General features: G+C 36.7%; 1 protein-coding gene across 4 annotated transcripts in view; it reads right to left on the minus strand.

Annotated features, from left to right (window-relative positions):
* Positions 1–23761, minus strand: part of LOC149542436 (SPX domain-containing membrane protein OsI_17046-like) — a 288998-nt gene that overhangs the window by 37178 nt on the left and 228059 nt on the right. For all 4 annotated transcript variants that reach the window (XM_089797382.1, XM_089797379.1, XM_089797380.1 and 1 more), the window contains one exon: positions 17158–17348. In XM_089797382.1, coding sequence (XP_089653508.1) covers positions 17158–17348 — 191 coding nt within the window. The remainder of the gene's footprint in view (positions 1–17157; positions 17349–23761) is intronic.

Here is a 23761-nt window from a genome sequence, read left to right on the forward strand (position 1 = left end):
AATTAATGTGTGACTTGGCATGGAAGAGATTCTATATCTTGGTCATATTATCAGTGCAGAGGGAGTGAGGGTGTGTTGGCGAGAGATATTGCTCTTGAGGATTCATATGTTGTCATTGATGGCAACTATACATATTTTAGGCGATCACTTGTCATATCCTGACCATGCCGAAGGATTGAAGATGAAATTGGCTAAGTATGGAGAGAATGAACAATGTGCAGGGTCTAGTAACCGCTTCAGTACGATAAAACAATTTCGAGCTTTGAGGAGTGAACATGGGGGGAGCTTCAATGAGGTATACTCTATCTTATTCCATCTTCACAACAATTGAAGAGTTCATTTGAGATGTAGAGATCCGTTTGGCAGTTTTCCAGTTATCAATGAAGAACAATGATATGGTACAGTAGATCATTAAGCAATCCTCGCAAATTGTTTGGATGATTGGTTTTTGAGTTCGAGATGGTAGAGCCAACATGGGAGTATAGATCTATATTGTTGTTTGAGGTTAGCATCATGATTTGGTTGACACTTCACACATTATCTTTCATGTTCTTGATGCTGATCCATTAATGACATTATTTTTTATAATGGGTATATAAGGTCAAGTTTTTAAGTCCATTAAGTATGCGGTGGGCAAAGATGGTATGGTATCGATAAATGTATATATTGTATATGTGAATGACATGTAATCAGTGGTTCTATTGACAGTTGACCATAGATGTTGTATTGCATATGGAATTGTTTTGGCATGTGTGGATGTTATATTTCAGTTCATCATTTTGGATTGTAGTCCATCCATTTTGTAAGGCAGTGAAGCCTTCCTATTTTGTATTTGAGCAATGAGCTCTAAGCAATGTGCCTAAACACGTGCATTCCCCATGCGTAATAAGTTATACTTCTAACATGGTATAGTCTTATTGTAGGTTTCAGCCCCACTATGATTTTCCCAAACAAAATTTCTATGATAAAAATCAGTGTTATGATTCTGTGGATGTTTTTATTTTTCTTCAGTTGTTTATTTTCCATTACATTTGGATTATGGTTAAAGAATCTGATTGTTAAGGTTAAAACTTGTTCAACACTGATTCACTCCACTCACCCCCCGGCCCCCACTCTTCAATGAGCATTGTTCCTCAGAGGAAGATCCTAATTAGAAACACGACAAGTATAGTCTAGCAGCGGTTCCTGGTTGCATTTGAAGATTTGGACAAATCTAAAGAAGTCTGCGATCTAAGGAAGAGACTTAATGATCTTGAAAATTACATTAAAAATTTGAAGGATCAGTTGAACAAATCCATGGAGAAAAGGACATATCTAGTTGAGTAATTACAATAGAAAGAAAGACTTGGTGATCTACAAGCCTTGAAGGAGAAGACAGATGAATGTGAGAAGCTTGCAGAAAACAAAAAGGTTTGAAAGCATGAGATGGAATCAGTGGTAATGAAGATGTCTAAGGAACTTGAATCAACGAAGAAAAATGAAGAACTTCTTGCAAAATCCTTGAAGGATAGATCTGATGAGTGTCACAAATGGGATTGTGAGATTGGACAATTACAACTTGATCTTGAATAATCAAGACATAATGAGCAAGAGATTGAAAGGGTAAATAAAATACTTAGAATTGAGCTTGTTGCTGCAAACGAGTTCAATATGAAATTCAAAGCTAGATCAGCAATGCTTGATGCACAACTTGAAAATCAGAGGATGAAATGACATACACAAGGTTTAGGTAATGAAAAAGGAGAAAGCTCTAAATCAGGTCAAAACAATCCTTTACCAGACAATCAAAATGAGTAACCAAGGAGAATCCCTACAAAACAACCTAATGCACAAAATTTCACTGGCAGATGCTTTGTGTAAAACAAATTTGATCATAAGGCAGTTCAAAGCAGACAGAGAACTAATGTTGCATTTTTTCAAGTTATTTTTTCACATGCTATCAACATGGGCACAAATCAAATGAATGCAAATCTAAAGTGAACAATTTTGTGAACAAAGGGAACATACATGCTACAAATGTAACAACTTTGGACACATGGAGACACAATGTAGATTAATGACAAACCAAGTGAACTTCAGGTATGCGCAATCTAATGTGACATGTTTTAAATCCAACAATCCAACTCACATTGCTAAGTTTTGTAGATTCAATAATGCGAACATGTATATGAGAGGTTTAGTAGAGAGGAATAATGTGCAGAACTATGATCAGGGAAAACAAATGGTTGATGTTAAAAAAGTGTTACCATGGTTTTCATATTATCCCAAAAAAATCATTGTATCCCACAAGGTCATGTATGGAATCATTTTCATCCATATTGTCACTGGTATCTTTCCTTGGTCTTTATGGTTTAAATGTCCAAAATTTCATTATTTCACTAAAAAATGAGCAATTGAACATCAAACTTCCATCATTAAAATGGTCAAGCATTTATCAAAATTTTGATGGTTTTATAGTTTCAAGTCTTTGGTTTTTTCCCACAAAGTACAAAGAGCTTAATGAATCAACTGAAAACACACATTTTTCATTGATTCATTAACCTCTCTCAATTTTTATTAATTAAAAATATAAAAAATAAGTTAATGAAAGTGCTCTAAAAACGTAAATTGAGAAGATTGCTTAACTAGGAGAGGTTAAGCAATCCTTCAAAAATACGTATTTTTGAAGGATTCACTAACCATCAACATTATAACTACCTATTTGTCAAAAAAAAGAAAAAGGAACAAAGGATTTATTTGAAAGCTTGAATTAAGAATACACTGGCGATAGGGAGCACGCAGGCTGAACACTAACTAGATCCCAGAATGATGCTCGCAGAATCCATGCAAAATATATTAATTTGGATTGGGCTTGGAAATTTCTGAAAGTGCATAAAAAGTTTTGTGAGTGTATATGTTGTTATCAACATGCAAAATGAGAAACATAGAAGATGTGGTTTATGACAAAGATGCCTCAAAGAAAGTATTGTTCCAATAACTATGATGGGTGCAGTTTAAGGAAAGAAGACTTACATTTTGACGAAGCTCCACAAGCTTTGGAATAAAATATAGACTTAGGATGGTATTTTCAAACAAGGGTGCTGATGTGCAATGCCTCAAAGGAGGTCATTGTGTAAAATGCAATGAAGGTTGTAAGTGTGTGGATGGAACCCATCATATAAAGACATTTCCTAATCTTCAAGCAAATGTTGCAAGTGTGTGGGTGCAGTAGGTTGTACATGACCTAGATCACAAAATGATGCTCACAGAATCCATACAAAATATATTGGTTTGGATAGGTCTTGGAGATTTCCGAAAGTGCATATGAAACTTTGTGAGTATATATGTTGTTATCTACATGAGAAATGAGAAACATAGAAGAGGTGGTTTATGACAAAGATGCATCAAAGAAGGCCTTGTTCCAGCAACTATGATGGGTGTAGTTAAATAAAAGAAGAATTAAATTTTGACGAAGCTACACAAGTTTTGGAATAAAATATACAATTAGGTTTGTGTTTTCAAACAAGGTTGTTGACATGCAATGCCTCAAAAAAGTTCTTTGCATAAAATGCAATGAATATTGAAAGTGTGTGAATGAAATCCATCCTATAAAGACATTTCCTAATCTTCAAATGCTGCTACAGACATGCAGATAGACTTCGTAGGTGTTTTCGCCACAATATTGTTTCTACTAGTGGAAGTCATGAGTGTAAAGTGTGGTACCATAAACATCATACATTAAGTGTTTTGATATAATTATTAGAATAAATGTAATGACAGAGATGCCAGGACGAGCAACTTCTAAATACTTTGGTTTGTAATATGAAAGCCCACGGGTTTTTTTAGGTATCATGAACAATGCATACAAAATATTTGATAGAATAGTTTTAAAACAGATGTGACCACACTCCCTTACTCATGCACACGAGCCTCATTCGGTTTGTGTATATAATTCTGAAAACTTGTTTAAATGCTCATAAAAAATGAGGCATGCGCAATACATCACAATTTAACTGCCACCACATGTCATCTTCTCAGTCGTTTGTGACATGTTGCAAAATCTGCATAGCTTGGACAAGGCATACAAACTATTTGACAAAGTGTTAGTAGAAGAAAAGATAGAAACACTCATAAGATACATACAGTGTAGGTTTTGGGGATGATGGAAAAAGAGAAATGTAGAGTCACTCAAGCTGCCAACCTCCAAATCCACACCTCTGACGACCTCATGGATAAGGCACATGAGGCTACGAAGATCCATATGCTGAAGAAGATGGTACTGTAAGCTATAGAATCTATCGCTTATGTGTGTGTGTGGGCCTTATAGAAATAGTGTATAGGGTATATAATTAAATATTGCATGTCACTAAGTTGGCTAAGGGCGTCCGTGATCATTTAATGAAATTTTAGTAGTAGAGGTTTTCATAAAACAAGGTATTTGCAATTTTAATAAACTCCGTTGGCATCCTTCCTACTTGTCGGCAAGCCTGGAATTAACATATTGATATCTTTAAATACATTGAAAGTGAATGCTCCATGTGAAACATTCAAAGCATTGTCAAATATTTGATAGAATTCAATCATGTGTAATATTCCCGTTATAAAATAAATCATTAATTAAACTATTGTTAATGGGTCAATTGATTTAATATATCTTGGACCCATTTTATTTTTGTTTCCGTAGTTTGTGTCACCATCGGCTATCTTTGTACACCCTCAGAAAGTTTTCCTGACGGGTATTTAAACACGACTTGGAGGTAGTCTCTAGGTATGCAATTTGGATTATTTTCTCTGTACTGCAAATTCTTGTTGGGATTCTCTATTGTTCACCATTTTGGAAGTGAAAGATCTTCCCTATTTGGTCATCTCAATTTCAGTGGGATTCAACTCTCACCCTATTCCGTCGCCTGTAATACTTCGCTCGGATCTGGCAAATCGGAGCACCATCTTTTGGCAAATATTAATCAAAGGATTATTAGTATTCAAGTCTCTATTATTGTCTGGAGTTCATCTAAACTTGTGATTTTGTATGAGCGAGATCGCTGTCATAGTTGTGGTTGTATCACTTCTAACTCAAGTACTCATTGACGATTTTCCTCCTCCAACATTCCATACGGCCTGCTAATTCCACCGTACAACCTTTGATCTCTATTGTACGGGAGTTACCTTGACACACCCACCATACGACTCCTGCTCCTTCACCATACGGCCTCTCCTGCACCTTGCTTTGGCACCTACGGACTTCTTGGACAACAAATCCGTACTCTCTCCTCCTTTCTCCACCGTACAAACCCCTTCATTGCATTGTACGGTTAGTCTTTTCACACCATACAAGTTTCCTGAGCTTCATCTCTGCCAGTTATCCATTCCTCCATACTTGGGAACATTACAGTGGTATCAGTGCTTCAATCCCTACTAGCGTATTGACAGTGAATGAGAGCTAATAGCCAGAAGTAATGCAGGAGCATCCTGAGTTGACATGTTTTCTTGCTCATTTTTGCTCATTTTGCCAATTGTTGCCGAGTCTCAGTCATTGTCATGTTGCAGTAATTGCCGAGTGCTAGTAATTTTGCAGTTTAAGCTGAGTTGAGGTTATCCCATGTAATGTCAACACTCGGGTTCGCATGTTATCCCATCTCTACAGTGTGTCGAGTTCCACAGTGTGTGTGCCGAGCTGCTCTTCATGTGCCGAGTTACCTAGTGTATGCCAAGTGACTCTTCATGTGCTGAGTGTTAGCATTTTGGACATGATTTCTATGTTTTCTGTGCGAGCCTACTTGCAGGATTTATTTTGTTTGTGACATTTATGATGATATCTTTTCTTGGGATGTGTCCAGGCCGTTGTTGGGTCGGCCTTGCTATTATGTAATGTTCTAGAATGATCTGTAAGCCATTTTGGCAAGTATAATAAAGTATTTAGGCTTAGAGTTAGGCAATTTTTGGTAAGAGTTTGGGAGATCAATTTGGAGTAGATTTGGAGTTGTGAATTTGATGTTGGATCTTAGATCTTGAATGTATTTGTATCTGGCTGTAACCCAGAAGGCCTTACAACTAGGCATGTATGCTGATCATTTCATGAATCAATAAAAGAATATTGTTCTCTCTCTTTGTGGTGCTGTTCTCTTTTTCTGTTTGCTTACGTTGTGTTAACTCTGCAAGGTTGGTTTGGATTACTAGGTGTGCCTTTGGCCCTAGTTATTTCCATGCCCTCCTTATGTCAGGAAGAGACAAATAACCCATTCCGTTGAGAGAATGGCTGCCAAATCAGAACCAATAGCTGTCGAACTCGTGGCACTACTGAGAGAACTTGCGAAGAATCAGGCACAAATCAATGATGTTGAGCAACTCATGGAAGAAACTCTCAAGAAATTGGTAGACAACAAAAAATTCGAAGAACAAAATGGTCACAGTGCGAATTTGGTGTCGAGTAAAACAAACCCTCATCCAACATGCTCTCGACCTTCCATGCCATCTTTTCAAACACCGCCCAGAGGGAAGCAACCGACTTTTGAAGAAATGCAAGAACAACTGAGAGAAGACTGAAAGAATGCAAATTTTGAGGGAGATATATTCTACAAAGATTATGCAGATCTAAGAATGAGATATTCGAAAGGTGGAAATAGAGGATATTGTAATGATGATCTCAAGAGGAGGTTGAGTAAAGTAAATTTGTCTCCATTTGATAGATCCGGATCCATATCCGCACAAGCGTGGGTAATAAAGGCCGATACTTACTTCCAGCTTAATTTCATACCAGAAGAAGCAATCAAATTTGTGACATTGCACTTGCAGGGAATTGTGCATTAATGGTGGCATCATGACACCAACACACAGGGGTATGATTAAATAAATACTTATACGGAATTCACTAAGAGACTGATAGATTGATTTTATGGTAAAGATTCGGAACTCAATTTCAAAGATTTGGCACAGCTGAGACAAATTGGATCGGTCAACCAGTACATTGCGGAATTTCATAAACTCTTTGTTTTGGTCAGGGACATTTTTTAAAGAAGACGGATAGTGCTCTTCATGGACAGACTGACAGAACCTTTGAAAGGTTGGGTAAAGGGGTTCAATCCTGCCACCCTATCGGAGGCCATTAAGAAGGCACGAAGTATGGCATCGTCATCGACATCATCCTCGTGAAGTTACTCACACTTCAAACCACCGATGTTTCCGAGGGACAGAGATAATTAACCTTCGCCCAAGAAACCGTCGTTGGACGAAACCACTAGACAGGGGCTCCAAAGGAAGAAACTGTATTTCAATTGCAAGCGACCTTGGGAGTCTGGCCATAGATGCCTCAGAAAAGGAAAGATCCATTACATTGAAGTAGTGTCCGATGATGAGGACAAATAGGAAGAAATACCTGCCGAAGACAACCAACGTCATGATGACACCAACATGGTTAGTTTGAACCGTATGCAAAGAATTCTAGCTTTGGTACGGTGTGGAGGAACTATTGCCCTAGCCGGTAGCCCGAGGTGCACAGTGTTTCGTGTAGGAGGAACCCTTTAAGGATAAAGGGTTATGGTGATGCTCGATAGTGGAGCTACTCTGAACTTCATAAACTCATCTCTGGTGAAGTGAAGAGGACTACTTACAGAGACATGAGCAAGATTTCAGGTCAAAGTTGCCATAGGGACCCTCCTGCCCTGCACACACCTTGTTCCGCAGCTAAGTATCATAATGGCGAATCACACAGTGACTGAGGATTTCTTCATAATGGACCTTGATGATATGGAGGTTATTCTAGGCATACAGTGAATGGAGACACTTGATGAATACACTCAGAGTTTCAAACAGATGGACTTCACTTTTGTTGTCGATGGAAAGAAGGTTGTTCTCGAAGAAATGGAAAATGAAGCTCTGAAGGACGTTTCTGCACATAGGATGGAGGCAATTTTTCAGCGTGATGACATTGTGTAGGCTGCACATTGTTTTGTCTTGGTAGAACCTATAAAAGGGCAACGAACACCTCCCCAGGATGATGATCTCCAGAATATTTTGAGTAAACATGATAAAGTTTTCATTGACATTCCTCCTAGCATACCGCCTCATTGAGGGTTTGAACATACTATCGAGTTGGAAGCTAGAGCCAAACCGGTCATCCACACCCTACCGTCATCCCAAGAAATTCAAAGATGAGATCGAAAAGACTATTCAGGAACTATTGGAGAAAGGATGGAACCATCCCAGTTCTAGCCCCTTCACATCATTAGTAGTATTAGTCAAGAAGAACGACAAGATGATGCGCATGTGTGTGGACTACTGTGTGTTGAACAAAAAAAAAATAAAGAATAGATATCCCATTCCAAGGATAGATGAGTTGCTGAATGAATTACATGGCACAATCTATTAGTCAAAAATAAATCTCTGTTCCAGATATCATCAGATCCGCATGAGGGAGGAAGACGTGGAAATGACGGCTTTTCATTGTCACTATGGGCATTATGAGTTTTTGGTCATGCTATTTGAATTGACAAATGCACCTGCTACATTCCAATCATGTGTGAATTGCATCTTCAACAAACAATTACATAAGTACTTATTAGTATTTTTTGATTATCTTCTCATTTATAGCAAGACATGGGAGGAGCACTTGAAACATCTCGATGAATTCCTAAAGATCATGAAGGAGTAGTCTTTGTTCGCCAAACAATCCAAGTGTGAATTTGGTATGATAGAAATATTGTACCTGGGGCAATGTTGTCAACAAATATGGCATTCAAGTTCATCAGGAGAAGATTTAGGCTATCCTTGATTGGCCTCCCCCAAAATCACTCATGGATTTGCGAGGCCTTTTCGAACTGTGCAGTTATTATCAGAGGTTTGTTAAAGGATTCTCTCAGCTCAGTACACCCTTAATGGATCTGACAAGGATGGGGTCTTTCCAGTGGAATGAAAAGGCACAACTCACTTTTGATAAGCTTAAAAAGGCAATGGGCACTTGTCACATACTTGCATTACCTGATTTCACTCGACCATTCATTTCGGAATGCGACACATCTGGAGAAGGCATTGACGCAGTACTAATGCAAAATAGAGACCCCGTACCTTACGAGAGCAGGAAGTTTACACAAAAAGAACGCCTATATTCCATCTACGACAAAGAGATGTTGGCCATCATACATGCAGTAGCCAAGTTCTGACAGCATCTGGTAGGTGCTAGGTTTGTCATCCACACGGATCACAATAATTTGAGATATTTTCTAGAGTAACGGGAATTGAACAAGAGACAATAGAAATGGGTAAGCAAGGTTCAGGCCTTTGATTTTGACATTGAATATGTAAAAGGAAAGAACAATGTGGTTGTAAATGATTTGTCCAGGAAACCCACCGTCTGCTTACTAACCTAGATTTTAGCCAATTGGAAAGCACATTTGTTGGTAGAATGTTCCAAAAACACATTTACCTGTAAACTAATGGATGGCAACACCAAGGATGATCGGTACAATGTGGTGGATGACATCATCTACTATAAGAGTTAGATATTTTTAGTACCGGAATCCAAATTGAAGCAGAAAATTCTGAAGGAGGTACACGACTCACCCTTGGCAAGACACCTGGGCTTCCTCAAAACTTACAGAAGTCTCCGGGAAAAGTTTTCATGGAAAGGACTTATAGGAGATGTATTGCAATATGTAAGAGTGTACGGTCTATCAACAGAACAAATCCGAACATACTCTACCTACCAGGTTATTGCAACCCCTGCCGATTCCAAAACATAAGTGGGAAAGTATCTCAATGGATTTCACAATAGGGCTTCCCAAGGTGAACAGAAAGGATTGTATTTTCGTGGTGGTTGACAGATTAACAAAGTACACACATTTCTTCACCATCCCCTCAGATTTTCATGTTGCACAAGTTGCCAATCTATTTTTTAGAGAAGTCTTTTGTCTACACAGGTTACCCTAGAACATTGTCAGTGATCAGGACGGGTGATTCATCAGTATCTTCTAGACAAAACCGTTTCGTTTGGCAGGGATAGAATTGTCACCAAGTACTAGTTACTAGCCTCAGATAGATGGACAAAGAGAGATTGTGAACAAGTGGCTCGAAGGTTACCTTTGAAACTATGTTTTAGCATAGCAACAGGCGTGGGTCAAGTGGATACACCTGGGAGAATATTGTTGCAATACCACGTATCACATGTCCATTGGGATGGCACCATTTAAAGCTCTGCATGGGTATGAACCCCTCTCCTTCATCGACACCGTACTAGGAGACAGGCGCACACCAAGGGCGAGGTATTGGCTTCAGGAGGGATAGGACATCCTACGATACCTGAAGGAAAATTTGCAATGGGCACAGAATCAACAAAAAATGTACACCGACAGACACTGAATGGAGAGAAGTTTCGAAGTAGGGGATTTGGTTTATCTTAGACTCTAGCCATATCGACAATTTCCATTGAAGGAAAAGGGAAAAGAAAAATTGAAGCCACAATTTTATAGCCCCTATTGCATAGTTCGTCACATTGGCAAAGTCGCTTACAAGTTGGAACTTCCAGAGGGAAGTCGTATTCATAACATCTTTCATGTTTCATGCCTAAAGAAGGTCATGGGGCAGAACATCATGGAAGCCCATAGACCTTCCACTGCTCAATGAAGGAAAACTCATATTGGAACCAACCGAGATCATCGAAGTACGTGAGAAGACTCTACGAAACCATACGATGAAGGAATATTTGGTGCATTGACGCGACATAGGAGGGCGAGCACATTCTCCAGCACCCGACATTACATTTGCTTGAGGACAAGCAAAATTTGGGATGACCGGACTGTAATGTTCCTATTATAAAATAAATCATTAATCAAATTATTGTTAATGGGCCAATTGATTTAATATATCTCGAACTCATTTTTATTTTTGTTCCCATAGTTTGTGTCGCCGTTGGCTATCTTTGTACACCCTTGGAAAGTTTTCCTAATAGGTATTTAAGCACGGCTTGGAGGTAGTCTTTAAGTATGTAATTTGGATTATTTTCTCTGTACTGCGAATTCCTGTTGGGATTCTCTGTTTTTCACTGTTTCGAAAGTGAAAGATCTTCCCTATTTGGTCATATCGGTTTCGATGGGATTCAACCCTCACCCTTTTCCATCGCCTGTAATACTTCACTCAAATCTGGAAAATCAGAGCACCATCTTTTGGCAAATATTAATTGAAGGATTATTAGTATTCAAGTCTCTATTATTGTCTAGGGTTCATCTAAATTTGTTGTGATTTTGTAGGAATGAGATCACTATCATAGTTGTGGTTGTATCACTTCCGACTCAAGTACTCATTGACAATTTTCCTCCTTCAACATTCCGTACTACCCTTCATTGCACCGTATGGCCTGCTAATTCCATCGTATGGCTTGAAAGATACCTTGTTGTATGACCTTTGATCTCTACCGTACAGGAGTCACCTTGACACACCCACCATACGACTACTGCTCCTTCACCGTACGACCCTCCTGTGGATACCGTATGGCCTCTCTTGCGCCTTGCTCCGACAATGTACATACTTCTTGGACAGAAAATCCATACTTTGTCCTCCTTCCTCCACCATACTGACCCCTTCATTGCATTGTATGGTTGGTCTTTTCACACTGTACAGGTTTTTTAAGCTTCATCTCCACCAATTATCCAATCCTCTGTATTTGGGAACATTACATCATGACGATCAACAATAAATCCAAATGGTGACTTGGCTAAATACAAATGAATTGTCGAAGAATGCACAAAATGGATATGTCAAATATAAGAACAGCGACATGCAAACTGCTAAACAAAATGCTTTCATGTGTGAAAACAATGTTTAATTGGGAAATAGTGCAGTGGCTAATTCATTTGGTGAAATAATAAGGTAGTGCACATAGTGTTCTCAGCTTGCGACCTTGGATGTCCACTCAGGTCTTCACTTCTTTTATACCTACCCCTTCTAGACTCAATACCTTCATTCTATTGGCACAACACCTAATGGAAATAATTTAAGTTGGTTTGTGAAATATTTGACAAAATCTCAAATTTATCAAAGAGTCGCCACCTTTGGCTTGCCAACTCATATATGGGACCTACATGCTGATTTGAATTCACATTTATCACATGCGCTTAGCCTTAGTAAAAGATGGAACCTTGACCATTTGATAATGCATATGATAAGTAAGGTTTACACGTCTGTAACTCAACAAAACACATATAATGTTGGATGAACGCTGAAAGCAAGCATATCGATATAATGCTAAAAAGAGATTTTGTTTCTTTTGTAGCATTGACAAACATTCATAGGTAATTGTGGAGAAATGGGAGGTGCATATCAATTGCCAAACAAAGGTTCCAAAGAAAGTTTGTAAACAGAAAAATCAAGTTGTTTGACTATTGAATTGATTTGTAATGAGGTCTTTAGCAACTATATGATAATGGGAGCCAAGGCATGAGAGTCTTTTGGTAAAGCTCATAAGAAATTCAAAATGTGGTTAATTGTAGGTGCCAATCTTGTTTTCATCTGTAAATAAATAACTGACATAATGAAATATAAATATCAGAGGCCCGATTATGCTCCCAGATATTGGTGACAATATATTAGGTAATGTCAGCATACAAGAGTTTTGGGCATCAATGGAAGCCCAGGGAAGAATTGAAATGGCTATAGAAGTTCTCGATAAGGGTCTAGCTCTAGCTGCTAGTCATTGTATATCCACGAAGTGCTAAGAATTAGTGCTTGAGTGTATGAAAGCTAATCATCCAAACACTAGAGAAACTTAGTCATGACTAATGATAAGGTGATAACAAGACTTGACCTAGTTTCTATTGTCATTGTGCTCCGACTACCTATCAAAGACCAATTTGCAGATATTGATAAAGATGTTGTCACAGAGTTTTCTGATAAAAGTAAGACTCAATGTCTTAATACCATAACAAGGTCAAGGAAGTAAGAATTGTCCAAATCCATTCATAGGTCTCTTCTAAGAGAAGATGTTGCAAACATGGTGATTTTCCTAAGTAGGGTAATGGGAAACAAAGAAGCAAGAATTTGAGGATTGGAAGTTCCTATTTATTAGTATGGTTTGTGAGGGAAACCAATACATCGATTAGGCTGAAATAATTGGTGATTTTATACATAATCGACTCGTTGAGTTAGAATCAAATAATTATTTCTACATGACTTTTTACCTCTTTTATGCTATCACAGTGTTGAAAAGTTGGTCGAGACTTAACAAAACACAGTGCCTATGATGATTTAGCTCTGATTTATAATTATCACTCCCAATTTCAATATGAGCAAAGTCTTCATCATTTTAGAAGGGTAAATGATGCTTTTAGCATGCTCCCAGTCAGGGGGCTTCAACAAAACATAGGACTCGAGATATCTCCAAAAGCAACAATTGAGATTCAGCAGTTTGGAAGTTATTTTATATAGTTCCCAAAGTTCACCTATATTTGGTCGGCGACTTATGATGGTTACCCTCTTATGCTACCAAGATTTGTTGTTGAAAAACTTGTGTTGATTGAGATGTGTAGACAAATTAGCCAAATTAATAGACATTGCAAAAACAGGAGGCTGAATGGTATTCTTTTACCCGCTGGTATTGATCATTACATATGTGATACATTTGCAGACACGAAGAACATAGAAAGCTCCATTATAATGATCAATCTATATCCATATACTATGTGGTTCCTATTCCACAATAAGGGCTCCACAATAATGAGTTAAAGTTGAGCATTGGTTTTAATCAATTTCCAACTTTAGAGGACTTCTCGGAAGACTGTGAGCATGATTTCGAAGTCAAAAGAAGATACTGGATGTGAGCCTCACCATGAAATAGGCGATAGAATTCAAATTGGATATTCATGTGACCGACATGAATGATGATGAATGCTCCCTGATTGATCCTCTCTTATGAAAAGATACAACTGTTAGAACTCCCATACATAGATTGGTCTATTCCCGAGTTGAAGAATTTAAAAGAAAGGACAGAATATATGATAAAGATAACTGAAGAATGGGTAAGACAAAAGATGGTTAAAAATACAGCTACTAGACCTCCAAGAAAAGGAAGCAATTCAACCAGGATAAAGGGAAATCTTCCAAGATGGTATCTGTGATGGTTTCTATTGAGAGGTTGGTTTCTGTATCTCATCTAGGTGAAGGTACTGTTTAGCATAGACCAATAGATTTGTGACATGTGCTTAACCACCTCTTGTGGATCCTTGTCTTTGGCTATTGTGATGTTCATTGAAAGCTCGAGCTTTTGGTGTAACAACAATGGTAATTCCAACAAGTGGTATTAGAGCATTGGCTTACGGATTTAAGTGCCTTGGGTCATGCTGAGGGGGGATTGTTGGGAGGTTGGTCTCTTTGTCCCCTCTAGGTGAAGGTACCATTCAACATAGACCAATGGATTTGTGACATGTTTAAGTGCCTCCCATAGATCATTGTCTTTGGTTGTTGTGACATTCATTGAAAGCTTGAGCTTTCAATGAAACGACATCATATATTCCAACAGTTTCAAATAAGAAAACCGAACAAGTTAATTCAAGGAGTAACGGTGGGTATTGATGATCCTAGCAAGTCAAATGAATTATCTAAAGCTTGTGAAGTTGAGTTCACGATGAGGAAGAAAAGAACGAAGTCCAAAGACAAGATTAATAATGCAACTCAAGGAGAGGGAGACGCTAATAAAAACATCCCCTCATAAGAGGCTCATGGCAACACTGAACAACCAATTCTAGTTGTCTCGACAATAATGATTATGGCATGTCCTCATTATTGCTTGCCCTCAGAAATACAAATGATTGATATTATATAGGTGGATGATCAAATACCAATCACATCCAACTTAATTGTATCCGCAGATCAACAATTTCTCAACATATAGGAATCACTGCTAGCTCATTCATCCTCATGGTTGTAGAAAAGCCTATAGAGAAAGAAAAGATTAATATAGTGGTTCCTCCAACCTTACATATAGCAGCTAATGTGCTTAAAAAATCAGCCAAGATGAAGACAGCGAAGATTATTTCTAGGCTTTTTATTGATATGAATTCTAGTAACCTTTGTATTGAGATAGCAAGCCAACAACTGAATAGATCATAGAGGAGGCAAATGTGGAAGACTGCACTATAAGCAGTGTGGATCTTGGCCCACCTTCAGCCGAAGGAGACTTCCACAATTTTGAAGTGTTTGCAGCTCAAATGCTCTAGAGGGCCTCAAAAGAGAAACAATCAAAAGAAACAACTCAAAGTAAGGTGTACACTTTGGTAGCTTAAATTACCTCCATGGCAGATTCTTTAAATGCATTTTGACAGCTTCTACATCTACTCTTATTGCTTAGAGGGCATTCTCAAAAAGAAAATGATTAATATATGGCAAATCAAAAAGCTCAAAGAAAAGTGATGTAATCATGGATCAATCATATGAGAAAAGATGCTTCAAATTTTGTAACTGGATATAAGAGGTTTGTGAGAAGACTTTTATGTAGGAGTAAGAAATGACTAAGGAATTTGAAGCAACTAAGGAACAAGAAGTTATCTGGAAAGAAGTAGTGGATGAGCTATAGGAAATGGCCAATTTGACATGAATGTTTTGATTCTCAAGAAGATCATGGCCGATCCAAATAATAATCGGTAAAACATGTAGAATAAAAGCATAAACTGGAAGATTTTGAATATCAATAGAGGGCTAAATGAATATGAAAAATTGATAGCATCATGTGAAAAAGGATGAATGAATGTATTGTAAGAAGCTATCACCATCATTGCAGGTGGAGAAATAGTGATAGATCTTCAGCATATTGATTTTCAGATCCTTGTAGATGTGTTCATTACGAGGATCCATTTAGAGATTGAGAACAAGGTATCTAACGCAAAGACTATGAAGAAGCTCAACATGGTTTCAACCACTCTAGAAGATTGCCACATATCAGCATATCAACATGAAATTGAGGAAATACAGGACAAGTATTACACTGCTAAATTAACGATGGACAATGTCTTCATTCCTAGCTACAAACCAACAGCTGCAATGCTCAGTGGATATAGAGCCTCCAAACACAAACTAGCTGGTCCATGTCGATAGAATTTCAGTTGATGAAGAGTCTAGATTTTGAGTAAATTAATAGAGATTAATTAACCTCACCCAAAACACGTAAATGAGAGTTAGTTATTAAAATGAAGTGAGTTAATTAACATTATCAGATTTCCACAATCCATTTGTAAATAAATTGTTTTATGGATTTGATTGTGTGAATTTTTTTTACCATCAACGTTTCAGATCATACTACATGATCCATCATCAGGATGAGAAAGTGCAGGAGTAGAGATGATGGATCATGTAGTATGATCTGAAACGTTGATGGTAAAAAAATTCACACAATCAAATCCAGAAAACAATTTATTTATGAAGTGAGTTAGTTATTGGAATTCCAAGTCTATATGAGGATGAAATGATATTGTAAGGACTTTTTGGGCACTTAAGGAATAAGAAAGCAGCATGAAATAGCTTCATAAATTAATGCAAACGATTTTGGAAAATATATTCAATTTTGTATTCTGTTGATAATTACCTATCCGTAATCTTTGCAGACAATATAGCAATTCTTATAATCTTTTCTCATGTTCATGAAAGGAAATTGTCAAGGTATTTGATTTATGTCATGATAGTCTTTCTTTGGTATCTTATGAAGATGTACATAATATGTAATCAAATTTGCATCAGTGGTTACTCGTGTGCATGGCCCTAAGTTTCCAGTGGTGATCATCAAGGTGATCTCTCCAACTGTTGAGAAATAGTTTGTCGCTGATTCCATTGAGCCAAAACTCATAGGTCTTGAAAGTGACAAATTTGTTTATGAACAGCATTTTGTCAACTCTATAATTTTCTTTTAGGTCATATAGCTGTAAGGAGTGGCTCTATGTATAAGTTAATGGACATAATATATTAATATAGATATGCTGCACATTGTTTTTTGTGACTGTAAGACGGAATAGGAGTACATACTTCCTGCCAATATTTTGTAAGATGAGGGTGGGTAGAATAATATATTTTCCATAGATACTCTTATATACTAAAAGAGGATACAAAATCAACAACCAAATCATGTTGAAATCCTCATATTTTACATTATGATCAATTCCAAAAGATAAATTTGGAAATTAATGAAGCAGTTTAGTGAGAGATGCATACCTATCCTCAAATATATTTCCAATATAATTTCCAATAATGAGATTGACCGGCAACACGGTCAGTCCAAGCAGTGCAAGAAAAATAGCCACTGTACTAGTTGTCCAGTTAAAATAATATGCTGTAATAACGCTGGATTCAGAAATCACCATCTCTGTTGCATACTTAAGCATAAAATATATTAGTAGCATCACCTGCACATATAGAATTCCAAAATAAATAATCAGTATAGAAACAATATTAACAATTTATGATCTAAAAGACAGCATCCACTTCATCAATAAACACGCATTTTAGAAAATCTCCAAGAAGCTTTTGTGAACAAATAATACCAGTTCAATAATTAATTAATGTATGCAAGTGTTTCTTATTTATTTATATTGATTGTGCTGAAACAAAAGTAGCAAAATCAACAGAGTTCAATGCTGAGAAAGAAGCACAAGGAGTGCACACATATTGTGTGATAGAAAAAAAGATCATTCGTGCTCTGATTACAATTATTACATACAGTACTCAATAAGCCCAACACCACAATGAGAAAATGTCGATAAAATATTCAATGATTAAGAAAAACCCAATAAATGGAGTGTAATAGGCTACTAAGAAACTTCTGATTGGTCTACAGGAATTTGAAAGTTTTTTCAGAATGTTTTGTGGGTTTTTGTAAAAGGTGATTCTGGAGCTCAACCCAATGACATAATAAATTTGACTTATGGGGAATTAATGCAAAATTATAAAGGGTCAATTTGATAGTATAAAAAAGGGGTTAATAAGAGAGGAATTGGCAAGAAGACAAGGAGACAAGAATGGGAAGCTGAAAGGTCACAAGGCTACTCCTTAAGAGAAGGAAGATGAGCACTTTTCTGCATGCTTGCATATCGGTTGGATCTCAGATTTCTTCTCTTGAAGAAACAAAGCGAAGCTTCAGCAAGCTTAAGGATGAAAACCCTTCTACCTGGAAGATGGTGGATGAGAACACATTGTCAATGGAGGTCTCATATCAGGTGTTTCACTTGAGCTTGAACTTAATTTCTTATTCTCCGATTTGACTGTTATATCTGTATGTACAATTGTAGCTGATTGTTAATCTTTCGAAGATTTGATTGCAATATTCATCTTAGAAATTCATATTGTTAGTGTAGTTTTTAATTTCCTAGTAGGTTATTTATTTTTTCCTATATTGCTAAGTTTTTCCTACACTTTTAATAATCTCGCTTAGGTTAATAAAGCATGTCTTATTAGGTGAATGGTTGCGAGGTGTCACCTTCCTACATGTGAGCATCCATTAGCTATCTTGGAAAGATACTTTGCTATCTTTAGTCCTATAGATGGTTGCTCCTCATTGGTCGGTGAACTACCACCTCCTCCCTCTTTCTAGCCTATATAAGCATGCTACCTGACTTATATTTGCATCTTTTATTTTTGCATCCTCTTAATGCTATTTTGCTTCTAGCATTTGCATTACTCTCTTGGAGACTAACTCTGTGTTGCTATTTTGATTTTGTATCATTTGCATTCATAATTTAAATATCTATTCTTTGCACTAGTTTTTTAAGTTATTAATCTTTTCAGATCCTAACATGGTATCAAAGTCATTCTATGTGCAAGAATAGATTTTAATTTCCTTATTTGAGAGATTCAGGGGGGGCAAATAAATCTTATTGTACGTTTTTTAAAACCCTAGTAAGCTCTTCTCTTGCATCTTCAGATGATCTTGAGAATAAAAAAAGTTTGACAAAAACATTTTTAATCTCTGGGGTTTACACATGTTTTATGAAATCTGGGTGATTGCAACATTTCTGGTTATACTGGCAACATTTTTGGTTGTTCCAACGCATTCAGGAGGCTTGAGAAAGTCATATTTTGGCTTTTATTTCATCAAGATCGAAGATCGTCATACAAGTTATGAAACTGGGGTTTCAATCTCAAATCTGACAACTAACTTGCATATTTGGTGTTTTCAATCAATATTGCAAGTTCCAGCATGACATTGATTGACTTAGATAGCTGATTCAACCTTTTCATGACGTCTTTTGGTTGCTGGGGTCATTTTTTGTTGTCAAAGGGATCTGATTTACACTATAGCTACATCTTCTATACATCAGCAAGAAAAACGCTTTTTGTGTTTTGTTCACAGCCCTGAAAAACCGTCTAGGTTATCTTTTTTTTTTTTGCATGCAATTTGTATATTTTGTAGAATCGAGCGTGGAAAGCTATAGTCATACCCCTCTCCATTGGCAGTCGCAGATTTGAATGCAGTTTTCAAATACCTTGTTCTTGCTCATACGGACTTCGATTTTGACGATTCTTGTTATGATCTTGGATGTTTTTTTGTGCTCTATCCACTAGTGTAGTCATTTTTTGATTTTCATGCATAAATTTTTCAAAAATTGCAGATTCTTAGCTGTGACTTTGCATAGTTCTCATTTTGGAAACTTCTGAAGATCATAACTTTCTCATATGACCTCATATCGAGGCGATTCTTTTTTTGAAAGTGTATGATTTTTCGAGTAGATTGTAGTGGTGTTATTTGTTTCTTTGAGTATTGTGACTAAGTTTCACTTTCAGCATATGCTCTTCGTGAGGGTTTTTGTAATGCATTGAAATTAAGACCACTTGGTATTTCTTGCTAGTAGTAGTTGTAAATGCACTAAAATAAAGTGTCGAATCATATTTCTTGGGGGGGGGGTTCTTTGATTGAGTAAAAAAGGGGAGGGCACTGTCATGGCTGGGTTATCTTTTTTTAGCATTTCTTCATCATAAATCAAACAAATATGCCTATCCTAACTCCATACAATTACTTTGAGTGGAAATCACACATGACAATTCACTTAAGGAAAGCTAGATTAAATAGGATAACTATGGGACTTGAAACTGAACCTAATAAAGATGAAGATAAGCCTAAGTGGTTTAACAAATGTGATGAGGCATATGGAACATTGTGTTTGTTTGGTTCTCCTGACTTGCTATTTCACATTGAGTCTTTAGATACACCAAATGAAATATGAAAAGAGCTATAAACACTATTTGGCACACAAGATTCAATGAGGGGTCATATGTTGGAAAATAAACTAATTAGTTTAAGTCCAGGCAATTTCAACACAATCCAAGATTTCTTCACTAAATTGAAATCACTAAGGCTGCAGTTAAAACAATGTGGAATTGAAAAGAAAGATAAGCAACTAATTCTTAGTATTCTCTCTAAGCTAAGTTCAGAATATTCTATGTTTGTCTCTACCTTCTATGCTACTAAGGGTGCACTTGGTACTCAATTCACCATGCCATCTTTAGGTGATTTTGCTATCAATCTCACTTGACAATAGGACAAGCTAATCCAAATGGGCACTCTTAAGTCCTCTAAGTCACATGCCTTGGCTGCCAACCAAGGTACAAAAGAACAAAAATGACAAAGTAGTCACAACAATAGTAAGGATGAGAAACAAAATAATAGCAAGGAGAAGAAGGATCAAATACTAGTTGCTTCAAAAGCAACTATTGATACCCCATCTTCCAAGTTTGATAAGCCTAAGAAAGAAAAAATCCAATGTGCCTATTGTAAAAGACTTGGTCATGGTGAACATAAATGTTTGACGAAACAAATTGATCACTTGATACACATTCTTAAGAAGAATAACATCAGTGTTCTTGAGTCTATCAAACAAAGTTCTAATGAATGGTCTAACAAGGCAAAAGAAAATAGCAAGGGGAAAAGAAAGGCCAAGACCCTTGTTGCCATTACTTCCTCACCATCCACTTGGGTTCTTGATTGAGGTGCTTCGCACCACATGGCTTTATCTAAGGAAGAACTTGCATCCTTGGAGCCGTGTACTATGCCTTCTATTATGATGGGTGATGACACTACTGTTGAAGTGTGTGGGAGAGGGTCTGTTGATGTAGGGGATGGCACATTCCATGATGTTCTTTGTGTACCCTCATTATCAACTAATCTCCTATCGGTATATCAGATCACTAACACAGGTTTAGGTAAGCGGGTTGAGTTCACTCCTGATTCAGTGGAGACACATGAGTTGCACAATGATTCTACAATTGCAGTTGGGAGAGCAGATCATCAGTCACGATTCTATCTGTTTTCCCACTTTGTTCTTGATCCTCCTGTTGTCGATCAGGATTGCGCCTATAGCGAGATAAGAATCTAGCTATCTTGTTGGAACATGGAAACCTCTCTCGGATGGTGGGGTTAAGAATGAGAGAAGAATCTCCGGATTCTAGGCTGGTTCCTATATGATATCACCTATGAAACTAACTTGTACTTGGGAAAAGGATAGAGAATGTATGTGAATAACTAGATACTAAAACTTAAACTAGGTGATACACCAAAATCTGAATGTAACTTTGACCAAAGAACTACAGAATATTGATTTGAAAAGGTTCACAATACTCAGACAACTTGCAATCACATAAATATTTCCTTACTAGGACCCAAAATCTGATGCTTTGAAAGGAAAACTAAAATTTTCACAATTTTTTGTAATAAAAAATAGGACACAAACAAGAACTTGTAATCATAAGTATCACGCTTCAACATGCAACTAGGAACATAGCTTGAATGAAAGGACGAACACAATCATAAAAGCAAGGAATTCACAAAATTGCACAAGAATCAATGAGAAGGAACTGCTGAATCTGTATTAATCACTGATAAATCAATCTCTGCTACAACTGGATACAATAACTCGACAGCACAATAATCTCGCAAGAAATCAAGGCTCTCATAAAACTGCATCCCTTTCTCATGTAAAATGAGAAGTATTTATTAAATCTAACTCCTAGATGAGCTCCTAATGCACTGGTCGAATTTGCATAAATTTGACCACTAAAAAGTACTAAAAATCATGCAAACTATATGCAAAACTAGTTGAATCATGCATGTGCATGCTCAGATTGAAAAATCCACCCCTCTGAAAGCCAAAAATAACCCCTCAATAGCCTGTAATCTATCAGATATCTTTGTCATGCAAACTGCCCCTTTTGATCCATGCAGCTAAAAATAGTATCAAAGTGCCCCATCAATGCATGAGAATCTCAACCTGTCCTTAGCCTCCTAAAATAGTTCTATGCAAGTGTTCATGCAAGGTTAACTGAATGTCCCTTCAATTAGTTCACCACTTTCCCCTCCTTGCATTTAGGCATTTAAGAATATTTGAAACTACTTTAACTCCCTTTATATAATTAATAAAATTAAAAGCCTTATAATTATAGCCATTTAATTTATTAATTTTACAATCATAAGTTCTTTTTATTATTTAAATTAATATTGACGTGTTTATATTAATTTATATTTTAAAAACACATCACTATTAATTAATATAATAAAGGGAATAATTCTCTTTTTTCTTTTTTTCTTTCTTTTATATTTATAAATATTAATATGTTTAATAATTAACATTATATCTATTAATTTTAAAAATATTAGTATTGATAAATATAAAAGAAGAATTATAAATATAATTTTTTATATTAGTTTTACATATATTAAATGACTAAAATAAGACACTATTCATTTAATATACATAAAATTAATATTAAAAATAGAGTTTCATATTCATAATTAAAAGAAATGTCACTCTCTCAACTCTTGTATGGACCTGAAATGCTTATGAAATATGGCAAAGGAAATATATGAAAAACGTCAAAAGCAAAATGAGGGTAAATTATTTTGTTTTCTCTCATTTTCAGCTCACGCATTGGGAGGAAGATGAAGGGTTATCAAACCCTAGCTGTATCCATGGATATCTTCTCTGCGTTTTCTTCCTTTGCTGGTCTCAAACTGCGGATTTTCTTGGTTACTGGTGATTGAGACGCCATGTATTTGCTGAGAGGGGGCTATTTCTTGTTAGCCTTGGACGTGTTTCTTCATTTTGTTGCTCTATGCTATTGGAAGGGGTCTACTGGACGCCATATCTTTGGTATTTGCTTCCATCAGTGAGTTTTATTTGCTGGGTTGTATGGAGCCTACCATGCGTGAGCTGAAAGTTGGATGCCATATCTGCCTTCTTCTGCTTTGTTATGCTGTTATGGACGGCTGCTGCTGATACATGGTGCCATATTTATTTCTCCTTTGGCCATGCGTTATTGTAATATTTGCTGGTTTTTTCTCCATGGCCAAGTATGGACTGGTCGGCTTGATTTTTTTGAGCTTTTCTTGCGGAATTTTTCTATGATCTGGAGGGCATATCTGCACTTGATGGTGAGCTTTTCTTTGCTGTATTTTAGTTGTTCATTTTCTCATAATGAACTTGTTGTCTTGTGGCCGGATTCTTTGCTTTATGAGTTTTACCTTTCATCATACTGCTCATGTAGATTCCACTTTGTGATGATATATGGAGGGTTTCTGTAGTTGTTCCAAATCCCATTTCTTTTCCACTGTTATAAAGCTAGATCTGGACCTTCATTTTATTTCAGCTAGTTATTTGCTGTAGGTATATTCTTTGACCAACATACATTGCTGTCGTTCATGCATAAATGATAGATTTACTGGTTTTTTCATACTCACGACCTGTGCAATGTATGTATCATTTTGGCAAAAAATAAATGGTTTCCTTTGCATACATAACCTGTGAAGAACCATCCTTAGCTGAATGAATTT

The sequence above is a fragment of the Cupressus sempervirens genome, chromosome 8 (genome assembly GCF_028749045.1).
Source record: "Cupressus sempervirens isolate cs-2001-9-10 chromosome 8, ASM2874904v1, whole genome shotgun sequence".
NCBI classification, from domain to species: domain Eukaryota; kingdom Viridiplantae; phylum Streptophyta; class Pinopsida; order Cupressales; family Cupressaceae; genus Cupressus; species Cupressus sempervirens.